General features: G+C 34.7%; 1 protein-coding gene and 3 pseudogenes across 2 annotated transcripts; 1 reads left to right on the top strand and 3 right to left on the bottom strand.

Moving 5' to 3' along the window:
* Positions 1-80: 80 nt before the first annotated feature.
* On the bottom strand, positions 81-6,951 carry LOC125195444 (putative disease resistance protein At1g50180). 2 transcript variants are annotated; one of them, XR_016137753.1, is made up of 4 exons: positions 5,790-6,951; positions 854-2,631; positions 651-755; positions 81-332 (listed from the first exon to the last, which is right to left on the bottom strand). XR_016137753.1 is itself a non-coding variant. In XM_089069995.1 (3 exons), the coding sequence occupies exons 1-2, from the start codon at positions 6,838-6,840 to the stop codon at positions 869-871; spliced, it is 2,814 nt and encodes a 937-aa protein (XP_088926121.1). In that variant the 5' UTR covers positions 6,841-6,951; the 3' UTR covers positions 347-755; positions 854-868. The 2 variants fall into 2 exon arrangements, 1 of the variants encoding a protein (XP_088926121.1); XM_089069995.1 differs by lacking the exon at positions 81-332 and having other exon boundaries at positions 347-755.
* Positions 6,952-8,467: 1,516 nt separating this feature from the next.
* On the bottom strand, positions 8,468-11,980 carry LOC148929463 (putative disease resistance protein At1g50180; annotated as a pseudogene).
* Positions 11,981-15,498: 3,518 nt separating this feature from the next.
* Positions 15,499-22,112, bottom strand: LOC148929462 (putative disease resistance protein At1g50180; annotated as a pseudogene).
* Positions 22,113-25,239: 3,127 nt separating this feature from the next.
* Positions 25,240-26,712, top strand: LOC148929461 (uncharacterized; annotated as a pseudogene).
* The last annotated feature ends 204 nt before the right edge of the window (positions 26,713-26,916 follow it).

Raw genomic sequence — 26,916 nt, 5'->3', positions numbered from 1 at the left:
GAGCATTAGCATGGGCGTTAACACTAGTGATTAGTAAATAGTAAAGTTTATGATAGAATTACCCTTAATTTAAGTTTAATCTTCAACTCAGCACAATCGAATTTCAAATAAAATATCTTACAATATGGAGTCTACTAGTCTGATGATTGCAAAGCCAGTGGTTGTCCTCCATAATTATTGGCTTCCTGCTTTGCTATTGAAATACTCTAAACAAAATATCAATATCGCTATACAATACAAGGAATTCACACACACAGCAATGAAGAGTAGATTCATCCAAGTATGTAGTCCATCCAAGTATGCTCTATTGATTATCCCCTCCATACTTGCACCTAATTAAAAGAAGAAACATATCATTAACATCTTGTAAGTATGTAGCTTCTGCAATACAGAGTTGTACCAGGGACACTCATACAATATAGCAAACTTCTCTCTGCATTCTACAAAACAATACCATCTGAACTTTGCATAATTATCTAGCCAAAGTTCATAACCAGAAAGAGTAGATTCCCAAGACTAGCTGAATAGCATCAATAATAACAAGTTATCAAACAAAATGCAGCCTATATTTAATCTTAAAGCAAACATAATGAAGACTTAAGCACTCAAATCAAGGTATTCTCTTTCATCAACAAGCTGAATCTGCACACCTCCATCATTTTTGTCTCTTCCTTCATCTTCTAATCATAGAGATGATGCTGGTAGATGTATGAGTACGACACGAACCCCCACATTGCCAGCACCATTGCCACCGCCTTCAACCCGTTCAGCCGGTCAGTTTGACAAAGAAACAAGAACATGAAGCAGATAAAGATTTCTAACAAAGAAACTAGATTAACATGACATGAGATACCTGGTTGGGTACAGACTAGTCCTTGATGATAATTGAAGGGACATGGCATACTTTGTAGAAATCTTGTCCTGCTGGTGATACTCTTTCGCCCAATTGCGGCATTTTTTTAATTACGAGAGTCTGAAGGGTAGAAATGCCACTCAATCCCTCTGGAATCATCTCTAGACAAGAACACTCTCTGATTGTTAATCGAGAGAGAAGGGGCATGGCTCCTGACTCCACTCTCCACTCCCTCAACTTTGGCAAACCTCTTAATGTTAGCTTCTTGAGGCGAAGAAAACTGTTTGCTGGACACCTCATCTCCTCCCCAACAAATGAGTCATACAGGAATCGCAGTGTTACCAAGCAAGGAAGCTTTCCCAGTATCCCCATTGGGTCATCCTCAATCTCGGATTTAAACAATTCCAAATAATTAAGTTTAGAGCTCATCAGGTCACTCTCGCACTTTGCTAGTGTCTTGCCTAACTTAGACATAATTTGCAATAGATAAAGATTGGGACATGTCAAAGCCTTCTCCAGCATTCGCTCACTTGTTAAGTCGCAACTTCCAACAATGAAAACAGTACAAACCTGTATCTTGTTCCAGTTCATAATGCCATTCATGATAGCTGACAAGCTTTCACTATCGTGTACTATTACAGAAAAACGTTGGATATTCTTCATTCTGCCCATACATTCAAGTTCATGACATCTACTATCAAGCCATAGTAGAGTCTCCAACTCATTTACTCCCTCATCCAATCTTACTCGATAATTGCCAAAGTTTTCAAAGTCATAAAGAGGAAGAATCAAGTGTTTTAATCGCAACATCTCTTTAAAAACATTTGGAACTTCAACATCCTTTGATAGCCGTAAATCAAGGGTATCCAAGTATACTAAATTCCTGATGGATGATGGTAGCTTATCAAGTTCACATTCTTCTAAACGCAAATTTCTAAGGTGAACAAGATTAGTGATTCCTCTTGGTAACTTTCTTCCTGCAAATTTGAATCTCACAAAAACTAGGTCTCTCAACAATTTGAATTTTTGAAGATCAACCATACTTTGTGGAGGAAACAGAAAAACATTCGACTTTATGAGATTGGTTAATCGAAGAGACCTTATATGCTTGCTAGTATCTTCTCCACAAGCGACTGCAGGCTCATGTTCAACTTCACTCCTGAAATGAATAGCCAAATGTTGTATTTTCATATGCGAGGAAGCTTCCCGTAGTAAGGTACTAAGTTTCCCGCCTTCATACTTCAAACTCAGCGCACCAAAATCCTCTCTCTTTCCAAGTTTCAAACATAGTTCTCGCACTACATCATGAAGTTTGCATGCATTATACTTTAAATTTCTACTTGCTACATCATAATCAAGATTAATTCCAACTTGAACAATGGACCTGGAGGCCAACTCACTTAAGTAAAGCTCAGCGATGTCAATTAAAGTGTCCTCCTTGTCTCCAATATTCTCATATGAAATCATGCCTTGTGCTATCCACATGGTATATAGTTCCAAAGCACCTATGGTTTCATCCTCGTTTAAGATACCCATATAGAGAAAGCAAGGCTTCAAATAATAAGGTAAACTTTCATAGCTTAAATTCAGCACTCCATCAATCCGCTCTTCAACTCCATATATGGCTGCTTTGATGTGCTCATTTACTGATTCCCACTCAACAATCGATTTTTTCTCTCTCAAAACCCCACCGAGTAAACAAATTGCCAATGGCAAATACCCACATTTCTGCACCATTTCTTTCCCAATTTCCTCAAATCCTTCTTCCAATGCAAAGTCTGCATATTGAGTTAATGTAGAAAATAATAAAGATCAATTGACATATGGATCTCATTTCCAAAAGTTATTTATTACACTTTCTCTTTACCATAATTAATTTCTCTCTTGTTAATGAAAAGGTTTAATCAGTCGTAATTAGGGGTGGCAAAATGGGTAGCGGGTAATGGGTAATTCCCATCTCGACCCGCTACCCGCCGGGTATTGGGTACCCGTTACCCGACGATAACGGGAAACGGGGCGGGATCGGGTAGTGTGTTTTAGAGTTTTGCGGGTAGCGGGTATACCCACTACCCGCGCGGGTATACCCGTTAGTCCGATAATACCCGTTATTATTAGTATTAGCCATATTCTATCTTTTAATACTCCCCCCGTTCCATTTTAATAAAGGTGTTTAAATAGTTAAAGTGGAGAAAAAAAGTAAATAGTTAAATAATACTTATTTAATAGCCATATACGAACTCATTTTGAAAAATTAAAAATAAATAGTTAGAACGGAGAAAAAATAAATTTGAGAGATAATAATGTAGAGAAGAGTATTTCTATTATTATATTTCCAAAATGAGTAAAGTAATTGAAATGCCTCTATTAAGGGGGAATAATGGAAGTACTTTATATAATCTAAGAGTTCTTTTAAAATATTTTTATATTCCAACGAACATACAATTGAAAACTCACCGGAATTAGCTATAAAGTGTCCCCTCACTTTTATTCTCAATCTATTCAACATTACCATCGATATTAATAAAGTAAATTAGGGAACGTTGACGGTTATTATGGTTTTCAAATTTTTTATTAGGATTTTGGGTCGGGTACGGGTACCCGCAATGTCGGGTACGGGATACCCGACACGGGTATCGGGTAATCCCGGTATGCCGCGGGGCGGGTATTGGGACAACAAATTTGGCTAAAATGGGTACGGGTACCCGACTTGTCGGGTGCGGGTACCCGCGGGTAACCCGTTTCGCCACCCCTAGTCGTAATATAGTTTGATTAATAAGAGAGAGTGAAGGAGAAATGTTAATATTTGTGATTTTGTTCCTTTTTCCATTTGTGAAGGAGAAAAAATCACAAATATTTCGCTCTTGTTGAAAAATGTTAATATAGTTAGTTAGATTAAAAATAGCAAAAAGAGTGAAGGAGAAAAATAATAGAGAAAAAATATAAGGCTTTAAATCATAAAGTTTTATCATATTCTAGTTATTCAAATTTATAGTATACAGAATCGACGTTTAACGCTACTCCTATTAAAAACCAAATTATTTTAATACAATAAAAAATAAAAGCAAAATTTTTTAACCTTTTTATATTCTCTCGAATATGTACTAAAAATTTGACTCTTTTTATATTTTCTTGATATTAAAACTTAGACCTATTATATTTTAATAATTATTTCAATTCGTGTAAGGTACTATTAAGAAATAACTTTTATTTCCATTAAAAAGGATCCACTTGTCAATTTATTAGTAGTGTATTAGGAAGTCAATTTATTAGTAGTGTATTAGGAAATGTAGTATGTAATGTAATAGAAACTCTTTCATTTTTGAGTCTTTAATTTTCCTAAAAATAAAAACACTCCATTCTCATATCTATAAGGTGAGATACATATCCCACTAATCCATTTTTCTTTCTTATCTCTCTTATTTTACCATGTAATAAGCCTCTCAACAAACCCTTACAAATTGTTACATATATTTGGCAAAATAAGTTTAAACCCTTCAAAAATAGTTTTCTCAACTCAGTTTATATTAAGTTTATAAACCCTTCAAAAATAGTTTTCTCAACTCAGTTTATATTTTCTTACTCCCTCCGTCCCTTAGAATTATGCCATATTTTCTTTTTCGTTCATCCCATAGAAATATATCCATTTATGAATTTTTTTTTTCCTTTATTATTTATGGGCCCCACAATCCATTACACAATTTCAATTACTTTTTCATCTCCTCTCATTCTTTACCACATATTAAAATTCGTGTTGACCCAAAATGACCCATTTCTATGGGATGGAGGGAGTATAAGAAATTGGAGTATTAGTAAATTTACAAACATAGAACTGACTAATCCTAAGTCAAAAGATTGAGAGATTGAACGCCACTATTCTTGAACAAGTTAAAGTCGGGTCTTCTTTTTGCACTATTTCAAATATGAAAATAATGGTATATTGTGCTTTGTATTTGAATATATACATTTAATTGCATTCTCTCGGTAATTGTCCCTTTAATTGTATTTCTATTCTAACCATGATTTTCTCTGTCTAATCATAATTTTCTCGACAATTTCAAATCTATTGATACGTTACATTTTATAAGCTATTGGAGCAACAAACCAGAGAAATCTATCGGTCAGTTTGACCATGAACTGGTCGATTAAACCAATTATTGTTTTCTTTTACTCTATCCATCCGCAAATAGAAATCCTATTTTTTTCATTTTAGTCCGTTCGCGAATAGAAATTCTGTTTTACTTTTACCATAAATGGTAACATGGTCTCACATTTCCCAGATTCATTTCATTCACATTTCATTTAAAACTAATATATATAAGTAACTCATATTCCATTAACTTTTTCCACTCACTTTTTTAACATTCATTAAAATCCGTGCAGCTAAGCAATGAACTCCTTATAGCAGCCGAAGGGAGTATATATTAAAAAAACATTAATTGGAATTAATCAATACCAACACAACATTCGTCGAATATTAGTATGTGAGTACTAATATTAGTATATTACTATCAAATTCCTTCAAAATCTTTATAATATTACCTTTAATATTAGTACCCCATCCATTCCATAGTAATGAAAACGTTTCTTTTCTGCACAGTAAGAGAGAGTAAAGTAGATGTGGAAAAATGTGATGACTTTTACTATAAAGGGAAATGACTCTATTACTATGAAATGTAGCAAAATAGCAAAATAGCAAAATAATTCTATTACTATGGAACGGATGGAGTAGTATATTTTTCAATAACTGCACAAACAATTTCCGTTTCTTTAAATACCCCTATGTTTAGTAGTACTAATCAACTTTGGTATAAAGGTCAACTCCATTTTAATAACAACGATGATGACGACGTCGACAATAATAATAATAATAATAATAATAATAATAATAATAATAAAAAATAAATAAATAAATAATAATGAATAAATAAAAACTGACCTGGAATGTTTTCATGCTGAAATGCTTTGTATGTGAGTAGTTCCAAAGCAGCATCCATATGTAAAAGCCCATGTTTCATTGCCAATCCAATCTCTGCAACCTTTTGCTCCCGTGTTGTCACCAATATTTTGCTCTCCAAATTTTGGACAATGAATGGATGCTTCAACTCCTCCCAATCAGAAAGCTCCCAAAGATCATCCAAAACTATGAGACATCGCTTCTCTCTTTGTATTTCACATAGTCTCTCTATCAACTCTGAGTCGCTCAGGCTTGGAACCTCCTCCCTTATTCGTGGTTCGTGGCTCAGACTTGAAACACTCCTCTTCTTTTCAAGCTGCCTCAGAACATCCTCCCACACAGATCGACTCTCGCATTGCTGAGTAATGCAAACCCACGCAGAGAGATCAAACTCGGTTGTCTCGTTGTAGAGCTTCTTGGCAATTGCGGTCTTGCCTGACCCTCCCATTCCCCACACTGAAATAACTCGATGCTCTGTATCTTTCCCTAGGTGATGAACAAGCTGCTTCACCTCATCCTCCATGCCTACGAAGCAATCTCCCATCTCCAAATAGGGGAAAGTCCTCCTTGACATGTTGTTTCCACCCGAGCTTCCCCCCTTTCCACTTGGATTCATGATTATGCTTCTTTTTATGCCATTTTCTTGCATATCCTTGCTTATCTTCTCGAGATTCGATCTAATTTGTGAAATCTCGGAGCCTAATTGGTGGAGTGAGTTGCAGTCTGTCAAAATGCAGGAATATTTGCGGACGAACTGTCTGAGGCCTCTTCTCCTGGAATAAACTTGATAAGCTGCGTGTCTTTCAATGGCAGCTTCGGATCTGCAGACGTGATCTCTGATCTCCGAGATCCAATTGGAGATAGTTCTGCTTTGATGTCGCCGTTTGTCAGCGTCTTGGAGGAAACACTTCATCTCTTTGAGCTGCCTCTCGAGCTCCCTGACTTGATCGGCAACACCAGCTAAAAACCTTCCCTCTTCCAATAGCAGATCACGGATAGTTTCAAGAGCAATCGACACCACTGCCTCTGCCATTGCAGCAACTTTAATTTGATTGTATGTGAAGAAAGGGAGAATAAACAAGAAATGAAAGAATTAAGAGAGGATGTATAGATTAAGAACTTGTGACGAAGAATGTAAAAAGAAACAAGGAGACTGAAAAAGCAACTTATGATAAAGCAGCGGTGCATGCCACGCAATGAAAATGGTATTACGTATTTCAAGAGTAGTAAACTAACCTCACTTTATTCTTTTCTTAAGTGTATTTCGTGATTCTTTTCTTATGTTCAACATTCATGCTGATGGCGATTGTTTAATTTTTTTTCAAATAAATGTTTATGCAATGTTTTGCAGGACATTCTAAATGAGGAAAATGATGCACTGTTTTTTTAGGAATAGTATATACTCCATCAATCAAGTCACAAATTTATATTGACTTTGTGGGAAATCATGCCCTGATTTTTGGCATTCCTGGCTACCTTCCCTCTCGCGGCTGCATTGTATCTCGTGTGATTTATATGTTTTTTTCTTAATTTAGTAATCTTCATGTCTCTATAAATACCTACTATATTTTTATCTCATTTTTCAGACTACCTACTCTCTCTTTTCCTACTTCCAAATCTTTATAATTGTCGGAAGACAGGTGTAGAGCTCAAAAAACATTGGGATTAATGTAGGTTTTTTATTAAATTTTTAATTTTAGCTTTTTTATATTTTTAATGTTAGATTTTAGTTAATGTAATTTTCCATTTTGAAGTAATATGAAGCAGTTTTTTCTTAATGGTTACAATTCTGTACTCACACACTACAAATGGTGGCTCCAAATGCTCATCGGTTAAAACCAAAGCTAAAACACTTAGTGCGCAAGACCAAAAAATTATTTTGAGCAAATATAAATGTAGTTGACAACACAATGAATAAGAGCTCCACAACCGATTATTTTTTTAACTTCATCCGAGGATAAACAGTCCTTGAAGGAGCAAGAAATACCATGTGATTGCTCACTCAAAAGCAAAATCCAGAGTGGTAAACTGAAGTGGTGTGGCTACAGAAATTGTCGACTGAGTAATATTTGTCTCCAAATGTCGAGTACTGTTTTGATAATGTTGCAACCAATATATCTAAAAAGTTGATTCAATATGATCGAACCAATCATGTTGAGGTGGACAGTCACATTAGAGAATGAGAGTAGAATTAATACTTGATCGGCTGCAAGACCTATTGACAAATATTTTGACCAAGAGGTATTGGAACGTAGAAAAGAATATCCGGAAAACCATTATAGAAATTAGAAATAGATTCTTTTGGAAAAATAATACCCCCTCGGTCCGTATCATTCAAGATGTCTACATTCTGAATTGACGTGAGATTTTAGGGGAATTAAGTAGTTGTGTGTGATAAGATAGAGTGAAAAGGTGATTGAATATTTTAATTAGGAGAGAGAGGAGAGAGGAGATTTATTTTTAAACATAGAAAGTGGACATCTTGAATGAGACAAACTAAAAAGAAAAGGTGGGCATCTTAAGTGGGACGGAAGGAGTAATAACTGTTTGCTTTTCCTCATTTTTTTTCCGAATTTTCCGTCCTAAAGAACATGAGATAAAACGAAGGGACCACTAAATATGATTTAAGAATCAAATGTAAGAAATGAGATACCTGAAGACTAGTCCTCGATGATAATTGAGGAGACATGGCGGATTTTGTGAAAATCATGCCCCGAAGGCGTTACCCTTTTTTTCAATTCCGGCATTCGTCTAATCACAAGTTTCCGAAGGGTAGAAATTCCACTCAATCCCTCTGGAACCATCTGTAGACAAGAACAATCAGCAAGCTTTACTTCAGAGAGAATGGGCATGGTTCCTGACTCCATTCTCCACTCCCTCAACTTTGGTAAACCTATTAATGCTAGCTTCTTGAGGCAAAGAAAACTGTTTGCTGGACATGTCATCTCCACCCCAACAAACGATTCCCAGCCCAATTCCAGTGATACCAACCGAGGAAGCTTTCCCAGTATCCTCATTGAATCATCCTCAATCTCGGAATAATACAGATTCAAAAACATAAGTTTTGAGCTCATCAAGTCACTCCGGCACTCTGTTAGCGCCTTCCCTAACTTAGACGAGGTCACCAATTGGTGAAGATTGGGACACGTCAAAGCCTTCTCTAGCATTTGACCACTTGTTAGCAACTTGACAAACCACTATCTTGCTCCAGTTCTTGATGGCATTCATGATAGCTGACAAGCTTTCAATATCGTGTATTCTTACTGCAAAACGTCGGAGATTCTTCATTCTGTCCATACATCTTAATTCATGATATCTACTGTCAGCGAATAGTAGAGTCTCCAAACCATCTAATCCCTCATCCAATCTTACTCGATAATTACCAACCTTTTCATTTCCATAAAAAGGAAAAATCAAATGTTTTAATCGCAACATCTCCTTCAAAATATTTGGAACTTCAACATTCATCGAACCTCTTAAATCAAGGGTATCCATGTATACCAAATTCCTAATTGATGACGGTAGCCTATCAAGTTCACATTGTTCTAAATGCAAACATCTTAGGTGAACAAGATTTGTGATTCCTTTGGGTAACTTTCCTCCTGCAAATTTGAATCTCACAATAATTAGATCTCTCAACAATTCGAATTTCTGAAAATCAACTATACGTTGCGGGCAAAACTCAACAACAGTCGCTTTTATGGGATTGGATAATCGAAGAGATCTTATATGTTTGCTAATATCTTCTCCAGAAATGACTATAGGCTCGTGCTCGACTCCACCTCTGGTATGGATAGCCAAATGTTGTATTTTCATACGCGAGGAAGCTTCCCGTAGTAAGGTACTAAGTTCCCCACCTTGAGACTCCAAGCTCTGCACACCAAAGTCCTCCCTTTTCCCCAATTTCAAACATAGTTCTCGCACTACATCGTGAAGTTTGCATGCTCTATATTTTCTACTATTTGCAACACCATAAGAGTACATAATTTTAACTTGAACGATGGACCTGGAGGCCAACTCACTTAAGTACATCTCAGCGATGTCCATTAAAGTGTCATCATTGTCTCCAATATTCTCATATGAAATCATGCCTTGTGATATCCACATCTTATATAGACGCCAAGCAGATATGATTTCGTCCTCCTTGAAAATACCCATATAGAGAAAGCAAGGCTTCAAATAATAGGGTAAACTTTCATAGCTTAAATTTAGCACATCATCAATCTGCTTTCCATCTCCATATATGGCTGCTTTGATGTGCTCATTTACTGATTCCCACTCAGCAATCGATTTTTTCTCTCTCAAAACCCCACCGAGTAAACAAATTGCCAATGGCAAATACCCACATTTATGTACCATTTCGTTCCCAATTCTCTCAAACCTTTCTTCCAATACAAAGTCTGCATGTTGAAGTAACAGTAAATTAACTAAATTAGTAATCATTTTCATTCCCACGAGTATCCAAGAAAAAACATTACTCCTTATATCTGCTGTTAACGTGTATCATTTCACTTTTACAATATTTATTAAATTTTACCATATTTATTAAGTAGATCCAATATTTAATTAATTCTCCTTACTCACATTTAATTATAAATTCAATATATAAATGTGGAGTCGCATTCCATTAATTTTTTCAACTCACAATTTTTTAAAACTTGTATTGATCCCAAATGAAAAATATTGCAAGACAGACGGATTACAAATTGGAGAAGATTTTGAATTTGGGGATGAAAACAAATATGAAATGAAGGATATTTATAATCATGGGAGAATAAATAAAAAGGAAAAAGAGAAAGCCCTTCAACGACATTTAAAAAATATCAGCACGACTAATAATACTCGTTCATCCCATAAAAGTACACGTTTTGGATGACATGGGTTTTTTAATGCAGAAATAGTAAAGTGGGAGAGAAGAAAAAACAATTGATTGGAATATTGTTATTGGAAAAATGGTGTCATCTAATTAAAAATGGAAAAAAAGTTATCCAAAATAGAAGTGTAATATTTTTATGGACAAGTCAAAACGGAAAATGTGTCTATTTTTATGGGCCAAAGGACAAGGACCAAGGAATAATATAAAACTAACCTGGAATGTTTCCATGGTGAAATGCTTTGTATTTTAGTAGTTCCATTGCAGCATCCATATGTAAGAGCCCATGTTCCACTGCCAATCCAATCTCTGCGACCTTTTGTTTCCGTGTTGTCACCAATATTTTGCTCTGCAAATTTTGGACTATAAATGGATGCTTCAGTTCATCCCAATGAGAGAGCTCCCAAAGATCATCCAAAACAATGAGACATCGCTTCTCTCTTTGTATCTCACATAGTTTCTCAATCAACTCTGAGTTGCTCAGATTTGGAACCTTCGCCCTTATTCGTGACTCATCATTCATGATTGAAACACCCTTCGTCTGCTTCTTCCGATTCTCTAGCTGCCTCAGAACATCCTCCCAAACTGATCGACTCTCACATTGCTGAGTAATGCAAACCCACGCCGACAGATCAAAGTCGGTCGTCTCATTGTAGAGCTTCTTAGCAATGGCGGTCTTGCCTGAGCCTCCCATTCCCCACACTGATATAATCCGATCCTCTGTTTCCTTACCTAGGTAATGAACAAGCAGCTTCAGCTCATCCTCCATGCCTAGGAAGCAATCTCCCATCTCCAAATAGGGGAAAGTCTTCCTTGACATGTTGTTTCCACCCGAGCTTTCCCCCTCTCCATGTGGATTCATGATCATGCTTCTTTTTATGCCATTTTCTTGCCTATCCTTGCTTATCCTCTCAAGATTTGATGTAATTTGTGAAATCTCGGAGCCTAATTGGTGGAGTGAGTTGCAATCGTCCAAAATGCAGGAATATTTGCGGACGAACTGCCTGAGGCCTCTTCTCCTCGAAGAAACTTGATAAGCTGCGTGTCTTTCAATGGCGGATTCGGATCTGTAGACAAGATCTCTGATCTCGGTGATCCAATTGGAGATGGTTCTGCTTTGATGTCATCTTTTGTCAGCGTCTTGGAGGAAACACTTCATCTCTTTGAGCTGCCTCTCGAGCTCCCTGACTTGATCGGCCACACCAGCTAAAAACCTTCCCTCTTCCAATAGCAAATCACGGATGGTTTCAAGAGCAACCGCCACTCCTGCTTCTGCCATTGCAACAATTCTAAGCTTTGATTGTTTGGTCAATGATCAAATGTGGAGAAAGAAGGTATGAAATAAACAAGAAACAAGAAAGAAGGAACAAGAAAGAATGAAAGAAACAAAAGAGTAGGAGAAAACTGGCTGAAGTTACGAGGTTAACATTGCACACTTTTTTCTTTGGGAAATCCTTAGATTTTTTGGGACATGCCAGTCAATGTAATGATAGATCAAATGTAAGGGTAGAATTTACTCCATCCCACAATAAGATTCACATTTTGCCATTTCGATCCGTCTACAATAAGAGTTACATTTCACTTGTATCATACTAGGGCCCACATTCCACTAACCTACTTCACTCAAATTTTTTTATAAAACCAAATACTCCCTCCATCCCCCAAAATTCGTCACCATTTGACTCACGAGTTTTAATAAATGTAATAGAAAGTGAGTTGAAAAAGTTAATGACATGTGAGTCCTATTTTTATATATTAGTTTTAAAATAAAATGCGAGTGAGAATGAGTTAGTGGAATGTATGGTCAATTACCAAAAATTGTAAAAGTGAAAGGTGACAAATTTTAGGGACAGACGAAAAAGAAAATAGGTGACAAATTTTCAGGGACGGAGGGAGTACTATAAAAAAGTGGATCTCTTATTTCACTAACTTTTCTAATTCACTATTCTTTATCTTTCTTAAAACCACCGTGTTTGCACCAAATGTGACTCTTATTGTGGACGGAGGGAGTAGTATATTATTAGAATTTAAATATTACTACTTCCGTCCCCAAATATTGACACACTTTGATCCGATACGGGTTTTAAGAAATGTAATGGAAAATGAATTGAAAAAGTTGGTGGGATGTGGGTCCTACTTTTAAAGTATTAGTTTTATAATAAAAATAAGAATGAGTTAGTGGAATATGAGGTACACTACCAAAAATGGAAAAAAGTGAAGTGTGTCAAACTTTCAGACGGACCGAAATGGTAAACTACGTCAAACTTTCAGGGACGGAGGTAGTAGGAATTACATTCGCCCCCCTATTAATTTATACTACCCTCTCCGTCTTATAATATGAGTCACATTTGGTGTGCGACAAGGATTTTAAGAACTGTAAAAATAGTGAGTTGGAAAAGTTAGTAGAATATGAAGTCCACTTTTTTATGTTGATTTTATGTGAGTGAAGTGTGTTAGTGGAATGTGAGACCTACTTATCATTTATAGTAAAAGTAAAATGTGATTCTTGTTGTGGGACGGACCGAAATGACAAAATGTGACTTTTATTATGGGATGTAGGTAGTAACTTTTTGCCTTTCACTTCAAATATATTAAGATTTTTCATATATAATACTCCCGCCGTCCCATAATAGTTCTCCACTTTCTTTTGGAGTTTGTATCACAAAAAATGCCATATTATCCTTTTTTAAAAATGTTCTCTCTCACACCAATATTATAAATATATTTTCTCTTTCCATTTAATACACAAAATAACTTTCCTAAAATTTTATGTCATCTCCAAAGTGTGACATCTATTACGGGAACGAGGGACTACCAAAATTTGAAAATTATGTCTTAATATAAAAGTACAAATTCATAACAAAACTCTAATCATAGATTCATAGAACAAAAAACTTATGCTCAACTCATTAGCCAAAGTTACCAATTCTGAATATAAAAGGTTCCAAAATAAACTATACAAAATAACAATATAATTATACAATACAAGGAATTCACGCATACAATAATGAAGATTCCCCTTTGTCATAAAAATTGCATGTAGTCCATCCAAGTATGCTCTATTGATGATCTCCTCCATACTTCCACCTAAATAAAAGAAGAAACATATCATCAACATCTCATAAGTATGTAGCTTCAGCAATACAGAGAAGTTGTACCAGGGACACTCATACAATATGGAGTAGCAAACTTCTCTTTGCAGTCTACGAAAAAATACCAAGCCAAAGTTCATAACCAGAAAGAGTAGATTCCCAAGACTATTGTTATTTAATAATAGCTGAATAGCATCAATAATAAAAAGTTATCAAACAAAATGCAGCCTATATTTAATCTTAAAGCAAACATAATGAAGACTTAAGCACTCAAATCAAGGTATTCTCTTTCATCAACAAGCTGAATCTGCAAACCTCCATCATTTCTGTCTCTTCCTTCATCTTCTAATCATAGAGATGATGCTGGTAGATGTATGAGTACGACACGAACCCCCACTTCAGTAGCTTATGAGTACTTCAAAAATATTTTTATCAACCCAATAACAATTTTATAAGCAATGGTAAATTTACAAAAATAGTTTTAGTGTGCTTTGTATTCGATTATTACTGCTTATAAGCTCGATTATTACTGCTTATAAGCTCAATTACGCAGTATTTTTGACAATTTCAAATCTATTGATAATATTACATTTTATAAGGTACTGGACCAGTTGGTTTGTCTGAGTATCAGTGTTTGATTCGGTCTGATCCACACACCCGTGAACTAATGAGATTCAATCAAATATCTTATGTAGATTGGAAAGAATACACCGAAATAATTTAAACGAGGTTCCCCGGAGAATGCACTCCGGGAGGGTGGAGTTGGAGTCAAAATGACTCTGAGAATGCGCTTAAAATAGTCAAAATGAATGAACACGTTCAATAAAAAAATCTTTTTTTTTCTAATTCGTTTTTTTTACGACACAAATCTGGATTCTAAGATTTGTCAAAAAAAAAAAAAACGTATCCATGTTTGAGTTCGGATTGGAATTCTGATTGAAGTGAACAAAAAACAAGCCTATTTATTAATTTCTGGTTCTAAGACCGGTAGTTCTAGACTAGTAGTCGACTCAATTCTTTCAAACTGTTTCTCATTATTAAGAAAGGGTAACAAAGATAAAATACGAGCTTGTTTTATAACAATAGTAATTAATCGTTGTTGTTTCAAGGTCAATCTATTCACTCGTCTAGATAATATTTTTCCTGTTCACTAATAAATCGACTAATTAAACTCATGTTTCTATAATCAATTCGATCCCCCGATTGAATCGGGGGCAAACGCCCACGAAAAGATCGCTTGAATTTATCCATGTTTTGTTTGTTAAAGTATAAAATAATATTTGCATGTATAAGTGTGCAATGCTCCTATAATGGATCGATTTAAACAATGATTAATTGAGCAATTCAATACAAACCAAATTTAACGCAAACACAAATATACAATAATTCACTTTCAACATTTGAGTTATTGCAAACTATCAATTTCAATTCGAACACGACATCATTTCAAATATAACTATGTTATTAACCCACACTAAACAACTTTAAATTGCCAAGATTCCAAACAATTACTTATACACAAACACATAGTAACTAGGAAGGATTTCCCTGCCAGAGAAAAGAGTATAAAAAGGATCACTCATAGAAATACAACAACACATCAGAAGCAAGAAGAGGAGGAAATTTAACCTGCAACAAAAGAAAATAAAAATAAAATACAATGCGATACAATCTTACAAAGAGTTAGAGAGTCATTAAAACCGTACCATGGAATGTACCCTTTAGAGAAAGGTAGTTATTCACCTGTAAATCAGCAATGACATGATTAGAGCTTATGTTTTTATTTTGCCAAAATTGAATAAAGAAAAATGTGAGAAATGAGATACCTGGTGAAGACTATTCCTTGATGATAATTGAAGGGACATGGCGTACTTTGTAGAAATCTTGTCCTGATGGTGATACCCTTTCGGTCAATTCCGGCATTTTTTTAATTACGAGAGTTTGAAGGGTAGAAATGCCACTCAATCCCTCTGGAACCATCTCTAGACAAGAACACCCTCCGATTATTAATTGAAAGAGAAGGGGCATGGCTCCTGACTCCACTCTCCACTCCCTCAACTTTGGTAAACCTCTTAATGTTAGCTTCTTGAGGCGAGGAAAACTGTTTGCTGGACACCTCATCTCCTCCCAAGAAATGAGTCATCCTTCAATCGCAGTGTTACCAAGCAAGGAAGCTTTCCCAGTATCCCCATTGGGTCATCCTCAATCTCGGATCTCAACAAATTCAAAAAACTAAGTTTCGAGCTCATCAGGTCACTCTCGCACTTTGCTAGTGCCTTGCCTAACTTACACATAATTCTCAATTGATAAAGATTGGGACATGTCAAAGCCTTCTCCAGCATTCGCTCACTTGTTAAGTCGCAACTTCCTCGAATGAATACTTGACAATCCTGTATCTTGTTCCAGTTCATAATGCCATTCATGATAGCTGACAAGCTTTCATTATCGTATATTGATGCTATAAAGAATCGGAGATTCTTCATTCTGTCCATACATTTTAGTTCATGGCATCTACTATCAAAGAATGCTAGAGCCTCCAACTCATATACTCCCTCATCCAATCTTAGTCGATAATTTCTACTGTTTCCATCTCCATAGATAGGAAGAATCAAGTGTTTTAATCGCTGCATCTCCTTAAAAACATTTGGAACTTCAACATTCTTTGAACCCATTAAATCAAGGGTATCCATATATACCAAATTCTTCATGGAAGAGGGTAGCTTATCAAGTTCACATCTTTGTAAACGCAAACGTCTAAGGTGAACAAGTTTAGTGATTCCTCTCGGTAACTTCCCCCCTGCAAATTTGAATCTAAAAAAAACTAGATCTCTTACCAATTTGAATTTCTGAAAATCAACTATACTTTGTGGGGGGAACTCAACAACATTCGATCCTATATGATTGGATAATCGAATAGACCTTATATGCTCGCTAGTATCTTCTCCACGAGAGATTATAAGCTCGTGCTCGACTTCACTTCTGAAATGGATAGCTAAATGTTGTATCTTCATATGCGACGAAGCTTCCCGTAGTAAGGTACTAAGTTTCCCACCTTTATACTCCAAACTCTGCACACCAAAATGCTCCCTTTTTCCCAATTTCAAACATAGTTCTCTTACTACATCATGAAGTTTGCATTTACCATATTTTTTATTTCCGACACCATAATCAAGACTAATTTCAACTTGGACAATGGACCTGGACGCTAACTCACTTAAGTACAGCTCAGCGATGTCCATTAAAGTGTCCTCCTTGTCTCCAATATTCTCATATGAAATCATGCCTTGTGCTATCCACATCTTATATAGATGCCAAGCATCTATGATTTCATCCTCATCATATATACCCATATAGAGAAAGCAAGGCTTCAAATAATAGGGTAAACTTTCATAGCTTAAATTTAGCACTTCATCAATCTGCTCTTCAACTCCATATATGGCTGCTTTGATGTGCTCATTTACTGATTCCCACTCAACAATCGAATTTTTCTCTCTCAAAACCCCACCAAGTAAAGAAATTGCCAATGGCAAATAACCACTTTTTTGGACCATTTCTTTCCCAATTTTTTCAAATCTTTCTTCCAATGCAAAGTCTGCATATTGAAGTAATAATAAATGACGATTAATAGTGCAATTAACTAAGATAGTGTTCTTACAAGTTTTTAAAAACTAAGTTACAAATTGTTCAAGACCTTAAAAATTCTTTCAAAATATTTGGCATAATAAGCTTATAATCAAACTACTACTCTATAATAAAATAAGCTTCAGTAGCTTATGATCACTTCAAATATAATTTTATCAACTCAATTTATTTTTTAACAATTTATAAGCAATTGTAAAATTAGAAAAATAGTTCTAGTGTGCTGTGTATTCGAATATTTACTTTTGATTTCATTTCTTTATAATTTTATCTTATGACTATAACTATTTAGCTAGCTTATAAGCTCAATTATTGAGATATTTTTGATAATTTCAAATCTGTTGATAATAGGGATATTGCCCCTAATATCATGGAACTTTTAAAAAGTTGGATTTTTCTCGTGAACTTTTAATTTAGCAAATAATATCACGAATTTTATCCGAGTTTGTTAGTTCCCATCGGCGAAAAAATTATGGTAAAAAATATATACAAAATAAAAATTTAATTAGAAATGAAATGGACAATAATGTCAAAAAATCATTTTCGAAAGAAAAAAAATGTCATTGGACGGAGGGAATAATAACTAAGTACTACCTTAAAAGGTGAATTAAGAACTATTTACATTTATTAGATTTGGAATCTAATGGATATAAGCAGGTGATGTAATCGGACATTTAAATAAATTTGGTGCTGAGTTTTCAGAAAATATTAAAATATTCAACCTCTTTACGTTAAAAAAAAATGAAACAAGTAGTAATATTTTCTTGAACCATATCCCAAAACTCACAAAAATAAATGCGCAAAAATGCGATTAGTAAATATACTTACTAGACAATTTATTATTGAAACATAGGATTTTTTTAAGAGCAACATTTTCTCATGTGGAACCATAATCCAAAACTCAAAACGTAGAACCACGACTTATAATTTATTATAGAAATTATTATAGAAACAGGAAATTTTTTAGTAAAATCGTACTCCTGCGTCTTATATTATTGAAATGATTGGACTTTAATATAACAAATAAAAGAAAATACCCAGTTGATTTAACCTTGGTCAGTGAGACTAACTAGCAGTAGTAATAAACAAAAAAAAAATATCAAATAATAAGCCCTAAGCCCAGTAGAGTTAGAGAAAAAGCATTGACTCTATGAAAACCGGAAGAGATCAATTATTACATTATATATTATAAAGTGGACTCATAATAATCATAAGCCTTTTCGTAATAATATTCTTGTAAATGCTAATTAACTAATACAATTACATTTCTAGTGAAGATTTAACACAATTATTATAAATTAAAAATAATAAAGAGAGGAAATACCAAAGAGAAGGTAGAGGAGATGGGTTGTATTGAAAATGGATTCTCTCAAAAATATGAGATCCACTAATCCATATTTGTCCTTGGTGTATTAGGAATAGGGATGTCAGTCTAGTCCGAAATCCACGGGTCGACCCGAATAACCCGGTAAAGGCTAAGGCCGAAAAATCGCAACCCAAATGAATAATAGGGCTACACGGGCTGACCCGTTCGGATCAGCGGGTTATACGGGCTGATCCGGGTGGGTTGCAGGTTAGCCCATGGGTTGAACATTTAAAATAAGAATATAATTAAAATTTTGGGTTATATACTTAAATGAAGTATATACGGTAATTACAGTATTAAAAACAATATTGATATGGATATATATGATAATTATGTCTTTTCTCTCAAAGTGAAAGTTAGGATTATATGGAATATAAATGTTATTAATATGTATTCATATTAAATGTTAACATTGTTAGTTAGATTAAAAATAGCAAAAATAGTGAAGGAGAAAAGAGATAACTTTCAATTCGTGTAAAGTATTGGAAATAACTTTTATTTTCATAAACAGAGATCTACTTGTCAATTTATTAGTAGTGTATTAGGAAATGTAGTATGTAATGTATAAGGTGATCCCTTCAGCTCTGCCTAATCATAATTTTCTCAACAATTTCAAATGGGTTATTTGCCTATAAATACATAAACTTTCAACATTTTTTGAAATTTCCCCCAAACTTTATTTTTTGAATATAAATATATGAACTTTAAACTTTTTTTATTTTTTTCCAAATGAAAAAATTGAAACTGATGTAGCAATTAAAATTTAGGTAATGCACTAAAACGACATAATTTTGATTTAACTAATTTTAAAAACTAAAATTATATCTACAATTGTGATAAAGAATGTCACATAAGTTTCAATTTTTTCATTTAGGAAATAATCAGAAAAGTTTAAAGTTCATACATTTATATTAAAAAATAAAGTTTGATTAAAATTAAATACAGTTTGATTAAAATTTTAAAAAATGTTGAAAGTTTATGTATTTATATCACATTCAAATCAATTGATACATTACATTTTATAAGCTATTGGAGCCACAAACCAGAGAAATCGGTCAGTTTGACCATGAACTTGGTCGATTAAAACAAATTTTGTTTTCTTTTACTCCATCCGTCCGCGAATAGAAGTCTCATTTTTCTTTAGTCTGTCCGCGAATAAATGTTCCGCTTTACTTTTACCATAAATGGTAATAGGGTCTCACATTCCACTAACTCATTTCATTCATATTTCATTTAAAATTAATATATATAAGTGTGACTCATGTTCAAATAACTTTTTACCACTCACTTTTTCTAACATTTCTTAAAACCCGTGCCACTAAAAAACGAGACTCATAATAGCAGACTAAACGAGTATATATTAAAAAAACATTAATTTGAATTAACTAATACCAACACAACATTCTTCGAACATTAGTATATGAGTACTAATATTACTATCAAATTCCTTCAAAATCCTTATAAGAGCATCTCCAATGGCCGGCTAGCGACCAGCTAGCCGATTCGTCGCGCTGGCTGATCGGCTAGCCGAACCATTGGAGTCGGCCAGCGCAAAATCGGCCAAAATTTCGGCGTGCGCTGGCCGCCATTGTGGCGTGCCGATCGGCCAGCGCCGATTTTCGATTTTTTTTTTTTTAAAACCTATATAAACGCGATTTTCTCTCTCTCTAAATTTCTGTATAAGAGCAACATCTAACGATGGACAACAACAACTAGGCCCAATACAAAATTAAGAACTAAAACAGAAACATGTCATACCGTCGGGACCCCCGTTCGGCTAGCGGCAAACTAACACAGATTCAAGGCGTACTAACATTTTTTAATGTAATTTTTTTAATAAATTAGTGAGGAGTAGAGTGGGGCGGTGGCTCGTGTGTGGAAGCCCGGATTTTTTTTTATTATGTAATTTTTTTATTTTTAGTTAATGTACTTTTTTTTATTTAAATAAAATGAACAAATTTTTTCCATATATATGTCGTAAATTTAATTTCGTATTGTGATTTTAATTCCGTAAATGTAGTATTTTTTGAATTATTTTTATTGCGGCTGACCTATGGCTGGCCTAAATCTGATGTGGCAGGTGGATTTTTAGTGCTGCTGACGTGGCAGGGGGAGAAACTGCTGACCGATTTCTGGCCGAAGTACCATTGGAGATGCTCTAATATTACCTTTAATATTTAATATTAGTACTCCTAATCAACTTTGTCATAGAGGTAATAACACTCCACAGTCCACTCCATAATGATAATAATAATAAATAAATAAATAAAACTGACCTGGAATGTTTCCACGGTGAAATGCTTTGTATTTGAGTAGTTCCATTGCAGCATCCATATGTAAAAGCTCATGTTTGACTGCCAATCCAATATTCTGTTTCCGTGTTGTCACCAATATTTTGCTCTGCAAATTTTGTACAATGAATGGATGCTTCAACTCTTCCCAATGAGAAAGCTCCCAAACATCATCCAAAACAATGAGGCATCGCTTCTCTCTTTGTATCTCACAGAGTCTCTCTATCAACTCTGAGTCGCTCAGACTTGGTACCTCCTCCCTTATTCGTGGCTCATGACTCAGACTTGAAACACTCCTCTTCTTTTCAAGCTGCCTCAGAACATCCTCCCAAACTGATCGACTATCGCATTGCTGAGTAATGCAAACCCACGCAGAGAAATCAAAGTCGGTCGTCTCGTTGTAGAGCTTCTTGGCAATTGCGGTCTTGCCCGACCCTCCCATTCCCCAGACTGATATAATTCGATGCTCTGTATCTTTCCGTAGGTGTTGAACAAGCTGCTCCACCTCATCCTCCATGCCTACGAAGCAATCTCCCATCTCCAAATCGGGGAAAGTCTTCCTTGACATGTTGTTTCCACCCGAGCTTCCCTCCTCTCCATTTGGATTCATGATTATGCTTCGTTTTATGCCGTTTTCTTGCATATCCTTGCTTATCCTCTCGAGATTTGATGTAATTTGTGAAATCTCGGAGCCTAATTGGTGGAGTGAGTTGCAATCTTTCAAAATGCAGGAATATTTGCGGACGAACTGCCTGAGGCCTCTTTTCCTTGAAGAAACTTGATAAGCTGCGTGTCTTTCAATGGCGGATTCGGATTTGTAGACCAGATCTCTGATCTCAGAGATCCAATTGGAGATGGTTCTGCTTTCATGTCGTCTTTTATCAGCGTCTTGGAGGAAACACTTCATCTCTTTGAGCTGCCTCTCGAGCTCCCTGACTTGATCTGCAACACCAGCTAAAAACCTTCCCTCTTCCAATAGCAAATCACGGATGGTTTCAAGAGCAATCGACACCACTGCCTCTGCCATTGCAGCAATTCCAAGCTTTAATTTGATTGTTTAGTGATTGCTCAGATGTGAAGAAAGGGAGAAGAAAACAGGAATGAATGAAACAAAAAACAAGAAACAAGAAATAAGGAATGAAAGAAACTAGAAACAAGAGAGCAGGAGAAAAATGGCTGAAGTTACGAGGCTTACATATGATATAATGCAGTTAATTACGAGGCTTAAATTTTTTGGCATTTCACGTGAAATCAGGTTTGATTAATTAATTAGTTATAATGCAGTTAATTTTAGGGCTATATAAAAAAAATTTATAGTATTTGAAATAGAAGTTGTGATTAGTAAATAGTAAAGTTTATAGAATTACCCCTAATCTATCTATCTATCTATGCATATATAAAAATATAGATAAAAGATGAGTTTTGGCCTTATTTTGTAATATTTATAAATTTTGTCATTACTTTAAAATGTGTAAGTTCTGGGTTTAATGAGAATTTATTTGGTGTAAATCATGTAATCATTGATTCCATGTCGTTAAATTTAAAACAGTTTCCCATTAATGAAATGAGCGTTAATTTGACAGCCATTTTATTCCACTAATTAAATGAGTGTTAATTGAGCGTTAGTTTAGGCAGCCATTTTATTACTAAATGGTCAACTATTTTATATATTTTTATTAATTTACTAATTAATTTTGATATTCAATTTTGGAAAGATTCCAAAGGCAATTAACGTTTAATTTGAAACGCTCTTAACTAATTAATGAAAACCGTTGCACCATTTAACATCGTTACTAATAGAGAATTAATGCATCCAATTTAAATCCGTAGATATAACCTCTATAAATACCAATGAAAAAATCCAACCAAACAAACAAGATACGAACATCACCAAGTTTTGTTTTGAAATTGGTGAGTATTTTCTAGAATTTAAGAAACTTCCTATGGTCATTAGATAGTAGTATGGAGTATTTGTATTCATCTATTTAACTTATTCTTTTTGTATGTTTTGATAATATTGTAATCTTATTAGAAGAAAAATGACGTTACAGAATTCATCTTCCTCGATGATCTACAATCTAACATAACTTCATCAGTTATTAAAGTTCGGTGTATGTGTTTTTTAAATGACCAAACCTGGACGACATATCAAATGTTGTCAGCTTGGAATGTATTTCCCATTATTTTATGGTATGTGTTTTAGTATTTTTATCTTATTATATTTTTTTAACTATTTATCTAAAATTATTAATTATTAATTTTTTTTATCACGCAAGTCTTAGGATTCAAGGAACATTTCCCAAAATCATTACAAATTAGTTTCCTAATCAAATTATGGAAGGATCAATTCTTTCTATTTGTTATTTGGACGGTTGAGCTTTGTTGTTGGGGTTTTGCTAGGGTGGGTTATTTTTTTTTCTTACTATTATTGCTTTTTCTCCTTTTATTTTATTTTAAAAATAGTGGTAATTGGAGCGAAAATTATAGTAAAAGAATTTTTATTTTTATCCGAAATTTTATAATCGACTTTTTTACCTTTTGATATCTTATTCAGGCAAACTATCAAAAGAGGACTAACAATATACAAATAGCAAACATTTGGTGTTGGGTGTTAATTAACTTCATCGTATATGTGTTAAATATAAACAGACAAAATTTGGAATATCTTAGGCTAATATGGTATTCTTAAAATATCAAAATAGGTAAATTATTGATTCTATCGCTTTCGTTTTATGATTTTATTTGAGAATTACTCATATTATAATCGTCAAAAATGTCTTACTCAATTTTTTTGGATTAAAAATGTTATACTACAATTTCGAACATCTTTTTTTTTGGTGGAACTTAAAAAATGACGGGATATAATTGAGCATGGAGTGAGATAATATTTAACCAAAATATGACAAAGCCGAGACATTTTTTACAATTATAACATGACACGATACCGCTACAAAAAAAAGTGCTGGTTGCTACCAAATATTTGCTAGCACCAGGCTGTGCTCGCAAAATTCGAAATATTTTCCAGTACATTCGCGAGCATAAATGGAAAAAAACAACCATTTTTCGAAATATTGAGTGCTATTTCTAGCACTGGTATATGCTAGAAAAATTGTGAGTAGGAGTAAATGTGCTAGCAAATTTTCTGGTGGATAATGTGCTAGCAAATTTGCGAGCACAAGTGTAGGTGCTAGCAAAATCTTTAGTTCTTATCAGATTCGCTTTCTTCGTTCTCATTTTTTTCTATTTCCAAATTTTCGTTCTTCCATTTTCTTGCCTGCGATTTTGATTAGTTATAGACTGTGTATTAGGAAAGATGAATGGCGCATTAATTTGTCTACCTTAATCGTTTCTCCTAATTCAATTCGATTCTCATTTCTCCTAATTTCCCTAATTCTCAATTCCCCTCTTCGCCGCCAGCCTCCAGCCACCGACCAATTCTCTCCGCCGGCAACCACCAGCCAGTCTCTCTCTCTCAAGTTCAGGAATAACAAATTTCAGTGAAGATCGCTAGAAAGTAAGATCACTAAAAATTCAACAGCTATGTCTTCCTCTTTTTTTTAAAAAAAATAAAAAATTATGTCTGTTCGATTGCATCAGAATTGAGCAATGCATGCTATATTTTAGTTCATCTAGCAATGCATGCTATTGTTATAATACTCGGACTGATTTGCATAGTTAGGGATAATGGTGTCAATTTTACTGTTTCAATTTCGTGGAGAGCTAAATCAGATGTTTAATTGAATCATTTTTGCTTTGTAATATAGTAATTTTGAGTATATTTCTGTACACCTCTACTATTCTGTTGCTGCTTTGTGTGATGACCAGCTACACCTCAAAATTCAAGTTGGCAATGAGAGTGATAGATATTAGGTAACTCTTACGTCTGCAAAATTGATTGCAATTGCTGTTAAGATTAGGATTTGTGACTGCCAAAATTTTGGTAGGGAGGAAAGTTGAAATTTTTGGGCTTGACAAACCACCAATATTCGAGTTTAAAGCAAACTGCTGCAATTTATATCTGATTTTAATATTTTTATATCTGATTTTAATTCTGCACTGCAATAATTATATTCATCACTATTTGATATAACAACTCACATGTTGCAGGATTTTTTTAATTCTTCAGCTCATTAGTGTGATTGAGTTTATCACATGGTGGAACAACTATTAGATGCCAGATGACAACAACAAATCTAGGTACGGGATCACCTTCCTTAAACCTAGCTCGATTCTGATCTAAGGATCTTTTCTGCCCAAAAAAAGATCAAGAGAACCATCTGAGAACCTGCATCGAATTTAGATCGTTTCTAGATAAATATCCAACTCCAACATCCTCAGTCATGGCGTAGCTTTTCATGAATTTTAAGTGTAATTTCTTTTTTACGTTGGTGAGTCCTAAAGTTTCTCACAGATCAAGCAGCACATCATGATATAGTGATATTTGATAAGTGATGAAGCTATCATGTTGAATGTGAATATTCAAGAAAAAAATTTGATCTAATGCCAAAAATAATTCTTTACTGTCTGCAGAAACTGTTCCATTGGGCTATTCATGTCAACAGTGTTTTACATCGCTTTTGCCTGTGGAATCGCAGTGATGTACGTGCTTTACGCATCAAAGATGTCGTGCACCCTTAACATATTCTTCATTCACATGGACTGGAGTTCTGCTTATAGTAATGATGGCCATATCGTTGCATTCAAGGGTACGGCTTTTGCATAATAATATATTTTACGTGCAACAAATTCATCATTTAAGTTAATTATTGATCACTTTATACTGTTTAATATATGGTTTCAATGAAAGACTATAGAAAATAAAGAAATTGATCAACATGTTTCTGATTTCTATTCGTATAGAGACAACGTATCTAAAGATATACGACTCATTGTCATGATTGAGACAGGTGAACAGAGGCCTGCTGTCATCGGGGATTATGGCTTCGTACATTGTTTTCCTCTGTTCGAGTGCTATCAGAAGGTAATAGAAATCATATATCTCAATCTGTATTCTTTGAGACTCAACAAAATCATCAAATCTCCATTTGTCATGTTTGAATGCAGTGAGCCTGCTACTGAGAAATGCAGTCATGAGAGGGAAAGTGGTCATCATATTGGTTGGTCTACTATATGTTGTAAGATCTCACACACTAATGTGATCGGTCCTTGTTGCTTTTCTACTTCATTTGTGCAAATGAATCCGAATGAGAAGTCACACTTACAATATGATCATTTGTCTATGTTTCTTGCAGGGATTTGTAATTGCTCTATTTGCAATTGTAATCGCCACATTCTCAACGGGGATCAACTCACAGTCATTCCAGGTACAGTTTTCCACCACACGAGACCGTAAATCAACTTATAGCATGAAGTTCAATGTTATTTGAGAAATTGTAGTCCTAACCAATGTAATACGCAAAAAAGGGCGTTGAGTCCATAAGTTGATAAAATAGGCAATGAGATGCTAAGAGGTATGTCATGTCATGTGATGATACAGTTGTGTAAAGATGAAGTTGAACGGGAAGAAGATGATCTTCTATACGGATATGGGTTCTTCCACCTCGTGTTCTCATTGGGGGCGAATGTATTTCGCAATGCTATTCATCAGTTGGAAATTGGGGAGTTTGACAGGAAAGTAAGTTGATTACGGTAGTTGATTATTTGATAAGGCTATGTGTGTGTGTGTGTGTGTGTGTTTCCTAACACAATTGTGTAATGTGGGGTGGGCTAGTACATGGGTGAAGATTGTGAATGAATGGTTTGCAGCCACAATATACAGTATCTTGTTCTCACTCCCTCTCTATCTCTCTAACTTGTTTTGTTTGTGATGATGATTGATCGGATGAAA

This window comes from Salvia hispanica, chromosome 4 (genome assembly GCF_029641045.1).
Source record: "Salvia hispanica isolate PSC_SH4W2 chromosome 4, Shi_PSC_v1, whole genome shotgun sequence".
Classification (NCBI taxonomy): domain Eukaryota; kingdom Viridiplantae; phylum Streptophyta; class Magnoliopsida; order Lamiales; family Lamiaceae; genus Salvia; species Salvia hispanica.
Note: the sequence above shows the minus strand (reverse complement) of the source record. Positions and strands in the feature narration are given on the sequence as shown.